At 35.8% G+C, this 15332-nt stretch overlaps 1 protein-coding gene across 1 annotated transcript; it reads left to right on the plus strand.

The window, feature by feature from the left end:
- Window positions 1-6837: 6837 nt before the first annotated feature.
- Window positions 6838-13038, plus strand: LOC139148357 (cilia- and flagella-associated protein 263-like). The gene is made up of 7 exons (XM_070719762.1): window positions 6838-6996; window positions 8690-8978; window positions 9320-9556; window positions 10397-10552; window positions 11412-11519; window positions 11785-11940; window positions 12517-13038. Exons 1-7 carry the CDS (start codon window positions 6890-6892, stop codon window positions 12610-12612), a joined length of 1149 nt encoding a protein of 382 aa, XP_070575863.1. The 5' UTR covers window positions 6838-6889; the 3' UTR covers window positions 12613-13038.
- The last annotated feature ends 2294 nt before the right edge of the window (window positions 13039-15332 follow it).

The following is a 15332-nucleotide window of genomic DNA, read 5'->3' on the forward strand; positions in this document are numbered from 1 at the left end:
TATTATTTAATTAATAATTAAGTCTTCGAAGCTCGGGAAGCTTGGGAAAAATAAATGCAGATAATTTGCATCATCATCAACCTATTAATTGTGAATAAATTTATCAAAATTGAAGACTCAAAACGTGTACAGCCATTATCCTGAAAATAAGGTGACATATTTCAGCAGCCACTGATTGTGGTACTATATAGTCATGCATGGTGTAGGCAATCTGTCTGTACTATTGGGCCTGAGTATAGTTGCGTTACAAGTCGGTAACAATGTTTCGTGTTTGACGCCGGTTTGACGGTATTTCATGATGCCGTAGCCTGGCATTCAACATCATAAAATGAATGACGCAATAGAAAGTTTCGCCAGAAATAAAAAAAAATCGTTCTCAACATCTGTCTATTGTCATGAAATCCGAAGAAAAAAATGTTTTGTACGTCCTATTAAAATCTTGGTCCTACAATTTCTACCCAACACCTATCGGCGGAATCGCAGTCACAATTTTCAATGCACTTCGTTTTAGGTTCTATTTCAAATATAAAAAGAAAAATTGGCCTAAATATCTTGGTCCATTTCAGTTAAATGGTGTCTTACGACATTTTGGTGTGTGCTTTTAAAAAAATTGCGTACTGTTAAGTTAAAAGGAGACCTCCCCTCCTTAAAGCAGAGTCATGTCACATAGGCCTGTTCCTATTAGAGTCGGAGCTACTGTTGGAGTTGAAACGACATGTAATCAATGAAGTAAAAGTATAAGTTATGGACTGGACACAAATTACAGGGGGGGGTGGGCCGGTGTTTTTTGGGGGTGGGTCGCCATTTTTCGCGCAAGCATTTTTGAAGGGTCATAAAATTTTGTGCAAGCCTATGGGGGAGGGTCACCTTTTTTCATGCATCAAAGCTGAAATTGCATGTGCACGTTATGGAATACTGAAAAAAGAAAAAATACCTCCTGGCACTTTCATTTTCTGCCATTACTATTTTCGGCGCGCCCTTCGGGCGCAAATTTCAGGTATAATAAACAATGTATTGATGATCCAAGCAGCCACATTGATTTAAGTTGTCATGATTTCTACTTATTCAACACTATTGTGCATAACTGTCCCCTATAATGACTCTTTCAATAACAATTTGGGAGATTACTTATTTGACATCATTCTCCCATTGACAATACATTGGGTATAGGTCGGTGTCAAACGTTCATGTCGGTGTGTGTACATTTTTTATTTTTGAGGACATTGATAGAATACAAACTATTCAGAATAGTGCATAGTGTCATCAATAACAACTGGAAGCTTCAGGTCGAACAACTTTTGAATAACAGTTTAGGATCAGATAACCTATGAGTTATTTGTAGTTTCCTCATAGCCTACAATGTATAGTGAATCAACATTTTGGTGAAATTCCAAAATCAAATTTCTTGCACAACCATGGACTTGAAACCACTCTAGTCTAATCATGAATATTAATACTAATAATTAGGTGTACATAAATGCACAGGTTTACCAAGTTTTGTATTGGAAAAAATTATTCATAGTTTCATCATAGACTGCCATGTATAGTGAATGGACATTTCAGTGAAATTCCAAAATCAAATTTCTTGCACACCCATTGACTTGAAACTACTCTAGTCTAATCATGAACATTATACCAATAATCAAGTGTACATAAATGCACAGATTTTCCTATTTTTGTATTGGAAAAAAATATTCATAGTTTCATCATAGACTGCAATGTATAGTGAATCGACATTTTAGTGATATGCCAAAATCAAATTTCTTGCACAACCATTGACTTGAAACCACTCTAGTCTAATCATGAATATTAATACTAATAATTAGGTGTACATAAATGCACAGGTTTACCAAGTTTTGTATTGGAAGAAAATTATTCATAGTTTCATCATAGACTGCCATGTATATTGAATGGACATTTCAGTGAAATTCCAAAATCAAATTTCTTGCACACCCATTGACTTGAAACTACTCTAGTCTAATCATGAACATTATACCAATAATCAAGTGTACATAAATGCACAGATTTTCCTATTTTTGTATTGGAAAAAAAATATTCATAGTTTCATCATAGACTGCAATGTATAGTGAATCGACATTTAAGTGATATGCCAAAATCAATTTCTTGCACAACCATTGACTTGAAACCACTCTAGTCTAATCATGAACATTAGTACCAATAATTGAGTGTACATAAATGCACAGATTTACCTATTTTTGTATTGGAAAAAAATATTCATAGGGTTTCACCATAGACTGCCATGTATAGTGAATCAACATTTCGGTGAAATTCCAAAATCAAATTTCTTGCACACACATGGACTTGTAACCACTCTAGTCTAATCAAGAACATAAATATCAATAATCAAGCGTACATAAATACACAGATTTGCCAAGTTTTGTATTTCAAAAAAAAATATTCATAATTTCGTCATAGACTACAATGTATAATGGATCAACATTTTATGCGAAATTCCAAAAACAAAGTTATTGTACACAGATGCACGTGTTACCACCGTCTTCTAATCAAGCACAATAATGTCAATTATTCAGGGTCCATATATGCACAAATAGTGCATATATTCAATTCTGAAATTTTTTTTTTACAGTTTTGTCATAGACTCCCATGTATAGTGGATCAACATTTTATGCGAAATTTCAAAAACAAAGTTATTGTACACAGATGCACATTTTACCACCCTCTTCTAATCAAGCACAATTATGTCAATTATTCAGGGTCCATATATGCACAAATAGTGCAACTTTTTAATTCTGAAAATTTTTTGACAGTTTTGTCATAGACTCCCATGTATAGTTTTGTCATAGACTCCCATGTATAGTGGATCAACATTTTGAGAGAAATTCCAAAATCAAATATCTTGTTCACATGTGCACTTGTAAACAACCCATGCTAATTAAGTATATCTATATCAGTTATTAAACATCTGTATATGAACAGATATAGCTAATTTTATACTGGAAAATACACGTTCGTAGTTTTCTTATAGTCGACTACATGTATAGTGAATCAACATTATCGATAAAATCTAAAAATTACATTTTTTGTACAGGCATGCACTTTTTACCTGCCACTTCAAGCAAAGTACATTTACATGAATTATCACACACATATGATTTGATATTTTTTGGACAACGCGTTATATCGGCCACATTTTGCCTTCCTTTCGGGAGGGCGACTTAAAAAGTATAGCAAGTCAGAAGGGGGTCTTTAACACATTGCGGGGTTTTTTTTGGGGGTATTGAGTAACAGGGGAGGGTCACTTATTTTCATGCACGGATAAGGGGGAGGGTCACTAATTTTTGTGCATGAACTTTTGAAGGGTCACTATTTTTTACGCAGCGGTTTTTCGAAAAACACCGGCCCACCCCCCCCCCTGTAATTTATGTCCAGTAAGTTATGTAAATTTACCGGCAACTTGAGTTTCTTGAGTTTGTATCCGCTATCATTTGTGGGATATTTTTACGGTCTTTACCTCTGTATTTTCTATATGACTTTTATCACGGAAGCCTTATTCTCTGTTTGTACTTTATATTCTTTTGTTTATTATTATACTATTTAATTTAATTAGCTATGGAAACAGGCTAATTCTTTTCATCCTCAGATCCCAACGGCTTGGTTTAGATTTGATGACAGAGTAAACAATGTAAACATTTGACGAGGGCGTCATGGGACTTCAGACAAAACGTTGTGAACAGTACAACCTCGGATTAACCGCAAATTATCTAAACAGTTAATTAAAAGTTTGCTGTTGCTGTTGTTTTTGTTTGTTGTTGTTTTTTGCGAACAAACTAAGTTGATATTCAAATAGCTATGTTGTCTGCCACCTGTGTTCTCGTTATGAATTTATTAGATTTCCACAGCTTTCTCTGGTAACGGAGCCCTAGACTTTTGAAATGATGAAATGTATGGTGAATTAACGAAAATACCATAATTAACGACAGGCTGATCTTGAATTACCTTAACGACGGTGGTAAGAGACTAAATAATCTTCTGTGCCTGTTTTAAGGCCCAGTCTTCATGATGTATTTATTGGAGACGAGTTTCTTCACTTACTCTTGATACAACTATCTCACATTATTCAAATTGATAAAAAATATATATATATTACGTAGTGTTACTACAACATGACTGATCGGAAATAATATGCCATTTATTTGCCGTTTACAACACGCAAGAAAATTATGACAAAATAATTTTAATGCATAGACAGTGGCTTGCTCAGTTGTTCTCTCGATTCAGTAATAGGCAGTTGTATGTCCAACAAGTAATTAGTAGCGGGCAAATTTTCAACACAATCGAACTGACAGTGTACAGTATCTTTCATTTCAGAAGTTGAGAGACCTCGAGTCTCTTTTCGGTTGTTCCCTTACTCTATACAAGGAAGCCATTGCACAGGCAAGCACTTTTCGTTCTACTTTGGTTTCATTTCGTAAGGGAGCCGTCGTTATTTACGGCCTGGGGAGGTCGGAGGTATTTCATCGGAAACTCTGAAATTTCGAGTACCTCCCCCGCCAAGCCTGATGAATTTGAGTAAAGCCCCCCCTCTTTAACATAAAGATTTTGACTGACCCCACCCATTTACAAAGTTAAATGTCAATATATGTATTTGTAAAATTTACAAAAATACAGCAATAGTACAGACCTTTCAAATCCTGCTGTACCGTGCTAGATTTTCATCGGTTATCTCATGACGGTTGAAAAAGGCGAAACCAACAAAATCATAATAAAGTTCAAAGACGTAACAAAATGAAGATTTAAAAGCTCACGCTATAACCAGCATCCAACCAACAATACTGTTTACCTTGGATGGGTATTATAACAGAGTTTCCACTAAGATATCTGACTTAGCAAAAATTTCAAGTACAGGGGGGTACGCGGGAGGCTGTGGTTGAAAGTGTCAGAGGGGGTTGCCCTCTCTCTTGCGTGGAAAATTTTGAGAAGTTGCATGATGTGTTCAATGGTACAGTCTGGTGCAATCTGAGAGGTGTTTTTAATTTTAATGATTACTAAGTAAAACTGTTAGGACGCCCCAAGGGGGGAAGCACGAAAGGGGGTGTCCTCCCTCTCGCATCAACAATTTTGAGAAATTGATGTGTAAAATGGTGCAATCTGAGAGGTGTTTAAACTCATTTTGAACCAAAATTTGAGTACCCCCTTCTTTCTCTCCACATTTTGAGCAATCCCCTTCCAGCTTTCAGTTTCTTGAGTGCCTCCTCTCAGATTCCTCCGACCCCCTGGCCGTAAATAATGACGGCTCCCTAAAGTTTATATTTGTTATTCTTTACAACTACTTTGAAATAAAATTATGTATTATCGTTACCATGGAAGTAGGCTGACTCAAGATATTCCATGTTCTCCGTGTTAAAATTTTGTTCTGCAATCGTCCGTTATACATCAGTTGACTGAACGCAAAAATACACATTTATTGGTATGTTTATCGATTTATTTCAGCAAAAGAATGTTACTGGTTCCACTGAGTGCACATCTCCTGGTCGCTCAAAAGCAGAATAAATCGGAAAACGTCATATGTGCACATTAAAGCTGCCTGGTAATCTTATACTGATTGGGGTAGGGGTAGGGGGTCAAAATATTTCCTGGCAAAAAGTTAGGAAAGCTAAAAGCATCATCGTCCAGTTTGTACATGTTTTCTTAGGTTGGCGTATTATCTACAATCTATCCGCAGTTTTAGATTCAGAACCTGTAAGTTTTAGTAGTGTCATACCAAAACTGCTATGCTGAAATGCTTTTGACAAGTCAGCGTGAATAGGCGATGCGAATGCCAGTTCATTATAGCAAGCTAAACGTTGAATAATCTTGAAAAACCTAATTTCTTTTCGTAAAAAAACATTTTCTTTTTGAAAAAATCATTTTCTTTGTGCAAAACCCTATTTTCGTTTTGTGAAAATCCATCTTTTGGTATAAAAACCTATATTCTTTGTGTAAAGACTCATTTCCTTTGTGTAAAGTCCATTTTCTTGTTGTAAAAACCCATTTTCATTGTGTAAAAACCCTCATTATATACACTGTGTAGTAACTCTCGCCGTAGGCTGAACCTGGGCAATGGTGTCACTTGTATATTTTGGCATAGATTGTGAAGCTATATAAGGGTTTCCAGAGGGTTGTTCACATAAGCAGATTACAATGTGTAAAATATGATTTTATTAATCAAAATCGTAATTTATTAGTAATCATAATTATCACAACAATGCGGTATTTACACAAAGTAGACGACATTGTTTAAAAAATGTTTTAATATTTTGTAACATTCATATTAATAATTTATTAATATTCATAATCGTTTGTTATGATAATAATAGGAAAAATCATCACAAATAATGCCTACTCGACCTGTGGCGTGGGCTGTTTGATTTCTGGGGGGAGCTGGAGGAAATGGGTAAGCCTATGGCGACAATTTTTTTTAACCCATCCTGGCAAGTAAACTTTTTTTTCAAGAGGTTGCTCCGAAGCATTTTTTTTACAAGTAAAGTCAAAGCAAATTTCTTTTTCAGAATGCAAAAGAAAATAGTTTTTTTTCCAGAATATTGCAACGTTTTGCTTGCTATAGTTCATGTCATGTTAGGGTGCATTATAATGGCTCGTCCGTTTTACTGGTTCTCTAAAAGCAGCTCATTCACACCTCTTACAATGTACATCTATCACCTCCGCCGCTGTGCTCAATTTCTTTCTACGTTACATACGTATGTTTCATTTTGCCGATGGACTGCGGGATCCGTGACAAACAGTATAACTTGAGAACAGCGACACCGACGGTGAGCGCCACCAATGTTAGGTTTGGTTTGGGTTTTACCCACAGTGCCCAAGCCGCGACTGCCCGGATGTTAGCCTTAGTAACCAAGCAGTTGTCAACATGGCGGACTCGGAGAGTTTGGACACCACTTCTGTCCAGGATCAACAAGAAGATCCTCTGGCAGATTTGACAGATGAACAGCTTAGACAGTTAGTAGATGAATCCATGTAAGTATTCATACAATTAAAGTGTAATTTTTAAGTAAGCGTTCCTCTAGGACAAAAACGGTCACACTTTGGTAAACAAGTGTACACAGGCAAAGGTTTGTACTGCACGGGAAAGACGATCACATAATAATGAACTCAGATAAATCAATTCAATGTTTACGTGTATTGTCTGAGACGCTCAAAAGAATGTGTTTTTACCGTCAGACCACCAAGTAATGGAAATGTTTGTAATCAGATCGTTTGATGATACCACAGTCCCTCCATGAGGGACAGTGGTGATACTATCAAATGTACAGGATTTTTCGTGGCCCCCCCCCCCCCCCCCCCGTTCGATTGGCAAGAGTTCCTTCAGGTCCCAGCCCTGGAAATCACTTTAATCGCGGAATTTCCGTAGAAAAAGCATATCAAATACAACTTTTGGAGGATTCAGAATTTGGGTTAGGGATAGTTTTAGGGTTAAAATAATTTAAAGTATTTTTTACCCTACATAAGAAAAACAATTTGGGGTGGGATGGGGGCTTAAGCATAGACAGTGGAGAAACTACTGTCTATGCCTTTAGAATTCTTTCCTCGGTTTGAGTGTTTCTAAAAATGGCACTCTCTCTTGGGATAAACGTCACAATCGTGAGAGGGGCCTGTGCACAGACACGTGAAGTGTCCAGTGTCATATTTGCGGAAATATTAAAGGCCTCTTTTTTACATTACTGTACACTGATCAACTCATTGGCGAAACATGCTGTCAACTGCTGACCCGCTGTGTGCCTAAGCCATTGGTTTCATTGATGTCAGTTATATGCAAGTTAGTATTGCCATGGAGGTAGCAGAGAAGGAGTCACAACTCGGCGGAGACCAAAGGGACCATGAGTTTTTGCCGCTATTTACCTTACAAACTACTCCATTAGCACCAAGGGGACTTGCGAACGCGTTTTCTTGGATTTAGGAAACAAGATTAAATTCGTTCGGGTGTTTCCGTTGTCCCTCGGCAGTTGGCATTAATGATAAGGTCAAATAAGAAAGCATAGCTTTTAACTGCTACGTCCATGACTTTAATGAATGGTCACGATATAATGTAAAGTATATAAGAAACGACGTATGTAAAGTATATAAAAAACGACGTTAAAATTACCAAGAATTTAAGAATGAAAAACTTAAATTCCTTGTAACTTAACTGTTTGTTGGGGGAACGTGTCGTTTCTTACACTATTGTGATGCACTTGACCCAAGCTACGCAAATATAGTCTTTGCGCATGCGTTGTGACATTCTGGAGAAAGTGAGTCGCATTAGCAAACCCAGGTTAATTTCACTTGGTTCGGTTACGAAGGTACCGTTGGAAACGCAGACGGCGGGAAAGGGGTGTTAAACTCCGCGCTACAATGGACATAAATGGATTAAACCAATGGTGCAAAATAGTAATAAATGTAATTATCTCAGTTGTGACTCCTTCTCTGCTACCTCCATGGTATTGCATAGAAGGAATCAATGAAATTTCTTGCTTAACTACTTATATCACAAATTACAATCACACCGTTACAAATGTATTTCCAATTGTATCAAGAGTTCATGTGTATCTCTGAAGAAATTAGAAAACAGAAGAGGAAGCGGGAAGCATCCCATCTTTGTGCATATTATTTTAGTTTGAAAAGCAGCTGTTTGTGTTAAATAACCAGGAAACCTTTTAATAATTTTCCACAGATCTGGAAATGCGATATTGGAAAATGAGACTCTTATGTTTGAGAAGTTCCTAAAGCGAGTTGAACCCAACATGATGGTATCGGCATCAGCAGCTCCAACACCAAGTGTCTCTGTCCAGGACACCAGAATCATGAGAAAACGATCAAAGTCAAAGGCAGGAAGTGTGGACAGACATCTCAAGCTGACAGCTGAGCAGAAATGTGACATTGCTCAAAGGGAAATTGAAGAGCTGAGAGAAGAAATTGAAAAGTTGAGAGAAGATTCTGAGAAAGTTTTGGATACATACAAAGTATGTTTGCTTTTCTCAAGCAACTTCCTTTTCATCAAACAACAGCAGGAAACCAGTGGAAGAATAAGATTTAATTTAATCAATATTTTTTTTAAGTTTTCCTCAGGAAACAATTCTTCACAAATAAAAAAATGCATAAGCCTGTACTTCCGTCACATCTATCAAAATTGCTCCGTGAGTTACTTTTGTAGCACTGGGAAAAATTTCCGTTGAAAGTACTCATGTCTTATCAGGTAGCTTATATTTAGCTAGTATATTTTAATTTTGTCTTGTTCACTGTTACAGATAAATTGCAAATGTATAACCACACCAGTAAACTTCAAATGTCATTTCATTGACAGGCAATTATGGAAGAAGCTGACTTGAGATTGTCAGAGATAAAGAAAGCATCATATGAATTTGATAGAGACATTGTCAAAGGGTCTGTCAACCATCGCACTGGAAAGGTCATAGCAGAGAAAGTTGTTCGATATTTTGAGGACAAAGTCAGACAGAGAGATACACTCATAGAAAAATTAAGATTGAAGAATTCTACCCTGAAAGTTCAGAAGAAGAAATTACAGTTACAATTAAAACAGGTAAGTCAAGTTAACAGAATACCATGCATTTTGCCATGTACTTGACATTTTTCGGTTTCAGAAACCTTGAAACTTTATGCTTTCAAAAGTGAAATACAGAGATTTTGACACTTGAGAGGAATCTTAAAGGAAAACTGCTGTACCTCCTCCTGCAACCTGTTCACCCCAATTTCATGTGAACATGTCAGTAATCACCATTGATAACAATGGCTTTTAGCCATACTATGGCAGTGATGTGAACATGTCAGCAATCACCGTTGATAACAATGGGTTTTAGCCATACTATGGCCGTGAATGGGTTCACCCTTTGAGTGCCAAAGTCAACTTTTGTTGCCTTTATAATATAACATAACCAGCTACTTTTTGTCAGACCTATACAATTTTTTTCAGATTTTTCCCAAAATTTTGGTCAAAAATTGTAGCCATTGAAGATTGTGTCCATTTGGTCCAAAATTATCAAAAAATTACAGAAAAATTCATAACACTTGGTAAAATGTTACACTAACATTTTAGTGGGAAAAATTACAGCACTCAAAGGGTTAAACAAAACAAAATTTCATCAGCTAAACAAATTTACCTCTTTTTCTGAGCACCCTTTCCCCGAAATCAAGATATGATGTTTTTCCCATTCTTCTTTTCTGTTTCAATTGATTAACATAAGATTCAAGGTAATATCACAAGGTAAACTGCTTGTAAGCTTTTTACTATCATGTCTTGGAATTCCAATTTATGATGGTTTTTGATCTGCTAAGTGTCCTCCCCATCCCCATCGTCATACATGTTGATGGTAATAATCCACTCTGTTGCCAATCAGTAACCGCTTTCTTTTCCTAATTCCAGAAAGAAGAAATGGGTGAAGTATTACATGAAGTTGATTTTCAACAGTTAAAGATCGAAAACAGTCAGTATTTAGAAAAGATTGATGAGAGAAACCAAGACTTGTTGAGATTAAAATTGATGGCAGGCAACACACTTCAAGTACTTAATACATACAAGGTAAGAATCTATATCTGTACAGTTTTGACATAATATATGTCACTTTGTGTATGATTATGTTCCATATGTCAAGACCTGAAAGGATTTCAAATGTATTTGTTACCTTTTGATGTTATTGGTATCAAAGACATTTCAAAAATTCCAATAGAATCATTCAACTCATAATACATCGTTCGGAACTAATGTGTGTTGTGTTTTGATAATTTATTTCCTGTGAAAGTGGACGAAAAGAATAAACTTTTTTGGAAAGTTATTTTTAAACAAGCCAATACTTCCACAATATGAGTAAAGTTAAAAATGCTTTAAGCAAAGTCTGAGGATGTACGTATATATGTCATAAAACCTAGCAGCAGCTTGTCTTACTTGTGTTATGAAATGTAGTTTGATACCGATGCCCTGGAGGGCTACATTTCATGAAAAAGAAACTGTATTATAAATCTTTAGTCAAATGTAGATTCATTTGATGAATACAAGCAGAAAGTGTCACCCATCCCTTCCCATTTGTTGATTTCAGTGTAATGTTGTTCTGTGACCTGTCTGCATTGAATACCAGCATAAACAGTATCATCGATGGCCTCAGTTGGGTCAGCCTTACTACATAATTGATTTACCACAAGTACACAGTTATACAAGGCACGGTCAAGTCACTCCAAATGTTCACAGATCAAAAAAGTAAAGTCCAAACCAGCACAAATTAATGTTCATAGTTGAGTAAAGACATTACGAACTATGGAAAATTGATGTTAGTCTCAAAATTTAGCATTTATACATTTATTGTAAATTTTATAGGCTTTTTACATATTCATGACCAGGACAAACATATACTAATATAGCTGTTTTTCTCCTCATATTTTGACAGAAAAAGTTACACACGCTTACAATGGAATCAGATAGACTGGCCACTGAGATATCATCCCGTAATGAATTACTCTCTAGAATAGATACAGAAACAGAACAAGTTGAAGTGGTAAGTCTTGTCCAGTCAGCCCTACAGTGGCAATATTTTTCAACAACAGTGAGAACTTCCACACGCAGTGTCTCATGGCTCACGCAGTGTGTACTAGCTGCTGCACTCCTGTCAATGCAATAGTAAGATGGAACAAATTTACCAAGTGGTATTATTTCATGTAGGGAATTTCAAAAAGCTACACTGCAATCTTAGCTGTAACTACTTCTTTATGGCGTTTTCTTTACATTGGTGGTCACTAATATTATTTTCTTTCATGTTATAGGAAAGAGCTAAAGCAGAAAAGCTGAATAAAAGATTACGTCAACAACTTGAAGATTACAAGGTACCAGAAGTGGTAGAATATGTTCAAGAGAAAGCTGACCTCTATGAATTGAATAAAACTGTGAGAAGTTGGGAAAGGAAAGTGGAAATAGCAGAGGTAACATTTGGTTCAGTCTTTATGTGTGTGTCATATTCTGATCATCACATACGGTACAAACAAACCTCTTGTTTCTTCAGATAGAATTTGTACTGACTAACATGATATGTAATAGACTTCATCTTAAGAATATTTTGTACAGACAAAAAATCTCATAATAGACTTGCAAACATACCATAAAACATTAAAAACCAGCATTTCCACCAGCTTGCTTTAAAAAATGTTTCAATGATTGGACATAGAATATACATGAATGTGGTATGGCAGACATTTTGTATTGTTGTGTTCAAATTGCAGTGACTTCTGATTTGTAAATCTTGTATAAAACCTTATTGCAAAGAATGGCAATATTTTAAAATTGGACACCTTAACGTGTGTAAAACCATATGATCCAAGATTCTTAAACTTTTAGTTCGAATCCTCAACATATTACAGAGATGGTTCTCAATATCTTAGACTGAAAGGTTTAGCGTCAGGCTAAGCTGTATGGTGAAAGATTTCATTTGAGGTCAAGCTATGTGAATACTGTGGATCAAAACAAAATTTTAATTTTTTGCTTCTTTCTTTCATCTGCAGATGGCGCTGAACACACACAGGAAAACGTGGTATCAGTTGAAGTTGGCAAGCCAACATAATAATCCATGGGTTATGCAATCTGTAAAGATGAGCTAAACATACCACAACCAATGAAGGCCATGCAATGAATCACCATGCAATGGTCAAACATGATCTGGAGATAGCCTCTGGTGCATGCTCTACTTACATCCAATAACTATCTAAATTTTTTATTTTAACTCAAAACAGCACCACTGTAAATATTCTAAGTTAATGAACAGGAAAGAGATTGAGTGCAAAATAAGCAGAGAATGTTTAGAAGTGATATTACGTGACAGGTTTGTAGTTTCTTCCAGTAAAGAATACTTGCTTGAACTAGCTTTCTGTTCTGGAATATAGAGTAAACCCCTGTCTTTCTGCTAGTTTATCTATTCATTTGTGTACTTTTGAGTCAAAAGAGAGGACTTTGCTGTTGATATCTCTTTGACAGCAATTTTGTGTAAATATTTCATATGGTGAATAAATGAAACATATTTACTGTTATTTCTGGCATTTTTTATTTTTTCAGTTTGATTAGGTGGCCTATTTGGGTTACAATACTGGTAAATGTGTGTGTGTGTGTGTGTGTGTGTGTGGAGAGAGACAGAGTCTGGGTATATTTTGCGTGCATGTCATCATCAGTCTGCCCCACATGAAACATCAACAGGGACAATAGTCTCCTGGAAAATACCTGAAATTAAGTCCAAAAGAGTCTGGAAAATTAATGTCGTGAATGATTTTTAAAAATCACGAAATGATCTTTCATAAAATCATAAAAATGATAAATAAAAATGTATTGCAAAAATGATACATTGAAAATTGTATTTTGGACCTCAAAAAGTCATTGAAAATTGCCAAAGAAGTCCTTTAAAACGCTTGAATATTAAGTGAGTGTAGGCCTCTGAATTCTGTACATGTATATTGAATGTTTTTGTGGAATGAGAAACTGAAAAGTATTACAGAAATTTTCAGGGACAACTTTAATAGACCAGATATCATGAAGTCTGTGCTTTAATAGACCAGATATCATGAACTCTGTGCTTTAATAGACCAGATATCATGAACTCTGTAACTCTCATCATGATTAAGCGGCTGACTCGCAGCGTGTTTGCAAGGTTATATCTGATTGGTCGATTGTCACTATTCACAGCAACTTAGGGAGTTTATTTGTATTATTTCATTATAACGGTACGATTCTGCCAACCAATTGGATAACAGCTTTGAAATCGCTACGAGTCGGCCCTGATTAAGGGTGATACCATCAAAGTCAACCAATCATCTGAAAGGGAGGAATGAGCTCATCTTTTGAGAATATTTTAGGGATTTGTTGTGTTGTAGGAGATGAAATCAATATTATTCGACTCGGATATTAGTCTGAAATGTATGCTTACAGAGAAGTGCTATATCTAGATTGTAGTGGGGTAGCTTAGACTGAAAGATTCCGTCGCGTGCGGGCGCTCCGGCGCACTGTGCGCCGGAGCGCCCGCACGCGACGGAATCTTTCAGTCTATGGGGTAGCTGAATTTGAAAAGTTCAGTTGACATTTATATTTTGTGCATCCCAGATTTTTTTAACCTACCTAAAGGTTGTGATTAGTATCTAAGAGTCAACTGATATGTTAATAGGTTTCATTCAGCTGAACAGCAAACATACTGATAAACATGACAATAAGAAGAATGATTTTCCCTTTGAAATTTTGATATATAATCAAGAGCATGACATAATGGTTAGGGGCATTGAATTTCTAGTGAATGTGAGAATCTGAAAGATTTGGGAAGACTAACATCGCTCTATGGTATAATCTAAGTTCACATGCACACACCAGTACACAAGAATGGTGGCCTAGGGTTGCAACTGATTACAATATGTGAATATAAATGCTATTGTTTGTTTGTTTGTTTAAATAAATAAATAAAAAATACAAACTATAGGAAGTTTTGATTGTTCAAAAGACATTCAAGTTAGATAAAACATGATCAGAAACAAAAAACAAAAAGAAATGTTTTAAAGGTTAACAGAAAACAACAAGAAAGAAAACCAAAAGAAAACTTATACAAAAAATTACCAAAAGAGAACTGTGTGAATTTTTAAGAAGAACATTTTGAATTAAATAAATCAGAAATAAATTGGCGGAATATTACTGATAAATTTCATGTAAACTTCATTTTTTTCCTAATTTCTTGCATGTTTCAACTTCCAACATAGTCGATTAAATTTCAATTACATCTAGACACAATGCCTGAATAAAATGATATTGCCATAAGCTTGGTTCAGCAGAGCATAGTGTTGCTTGGTTATCACAATTGAAGTGGGTATAAAGCAGTTTATCAGTGAATAGTTCTGCCATTATTCCATGCATGGATGTGTCGGCAAGGACAGGTTTTTTCAACATTTGCTGTCCAGAATATGTGTGATCAGATCATTGATTGTTACAGCTCCTAGAAGAAAACTCACCTCAACAAAAGTCAAGGTTTAACTTTCTGCAAGGGCTGAAAACTTATGTAAATGTGCAAAAATAAATACAGTGTATAAAGTTTTTTAATGTCCTTGGCAGGTAATATAAATATTACTGGAGTTCCATGTTTATTCACCCACCGTGATTCTCCAAAATCTTCCTTACAGCTAAAATTGAATTATAGTCTGGAATACTGATTGCAGCGATTTGATCCCCAAGTTGGATAGTGTAGAGCGACATGTTTATTATCAATCATAGACGATCCTCTGCACTGACATACTGTACCCATGCATAACACCACCCATGTAATGTGAGCGCCACCAATATTATTGCAGTTGCTAAA

The sequence above is a fragment of the Ptychodera flava genome, chromosome 13, assembly GCF_041260155.1.
Source record: "Ptychodera flava strain L36383 chromosome 13, AS_Pfla_20210202, whole genome shotgun sequence".
Taxonomy (NCBI): domain Eukaryota; kingdom Metazoa; phylum Hemichordata; class Enteropneusta; family Ptychoderidae; genus Ptychodera; species Ptychodera flava.

Excerpts from the sequence above, each read along its gene's own strand:
- LOC139148357 (XM_070719762.1), top strand. The coding sequence starts at position 6,890 with ATGGCGGACTCGGAGAGTTTGGACACCACTTCTGTCCAGGATCAACAA. Across the intron at positions 6,997-8,689 it reads CAGTTAGTAGATGAATCCAT|ATCTGGAAATGCGATATTGG; the intron begins GTAAGTATTCAT and ends AATTTTCCACAG. Across the intron at positions 10,553-11,411 it reads AAGTACTTAATACATACAAG|AAAAAGTTACACACGCTTAC; the intron begins GTAAGAATCTAT and ends ATATTTTGACAG.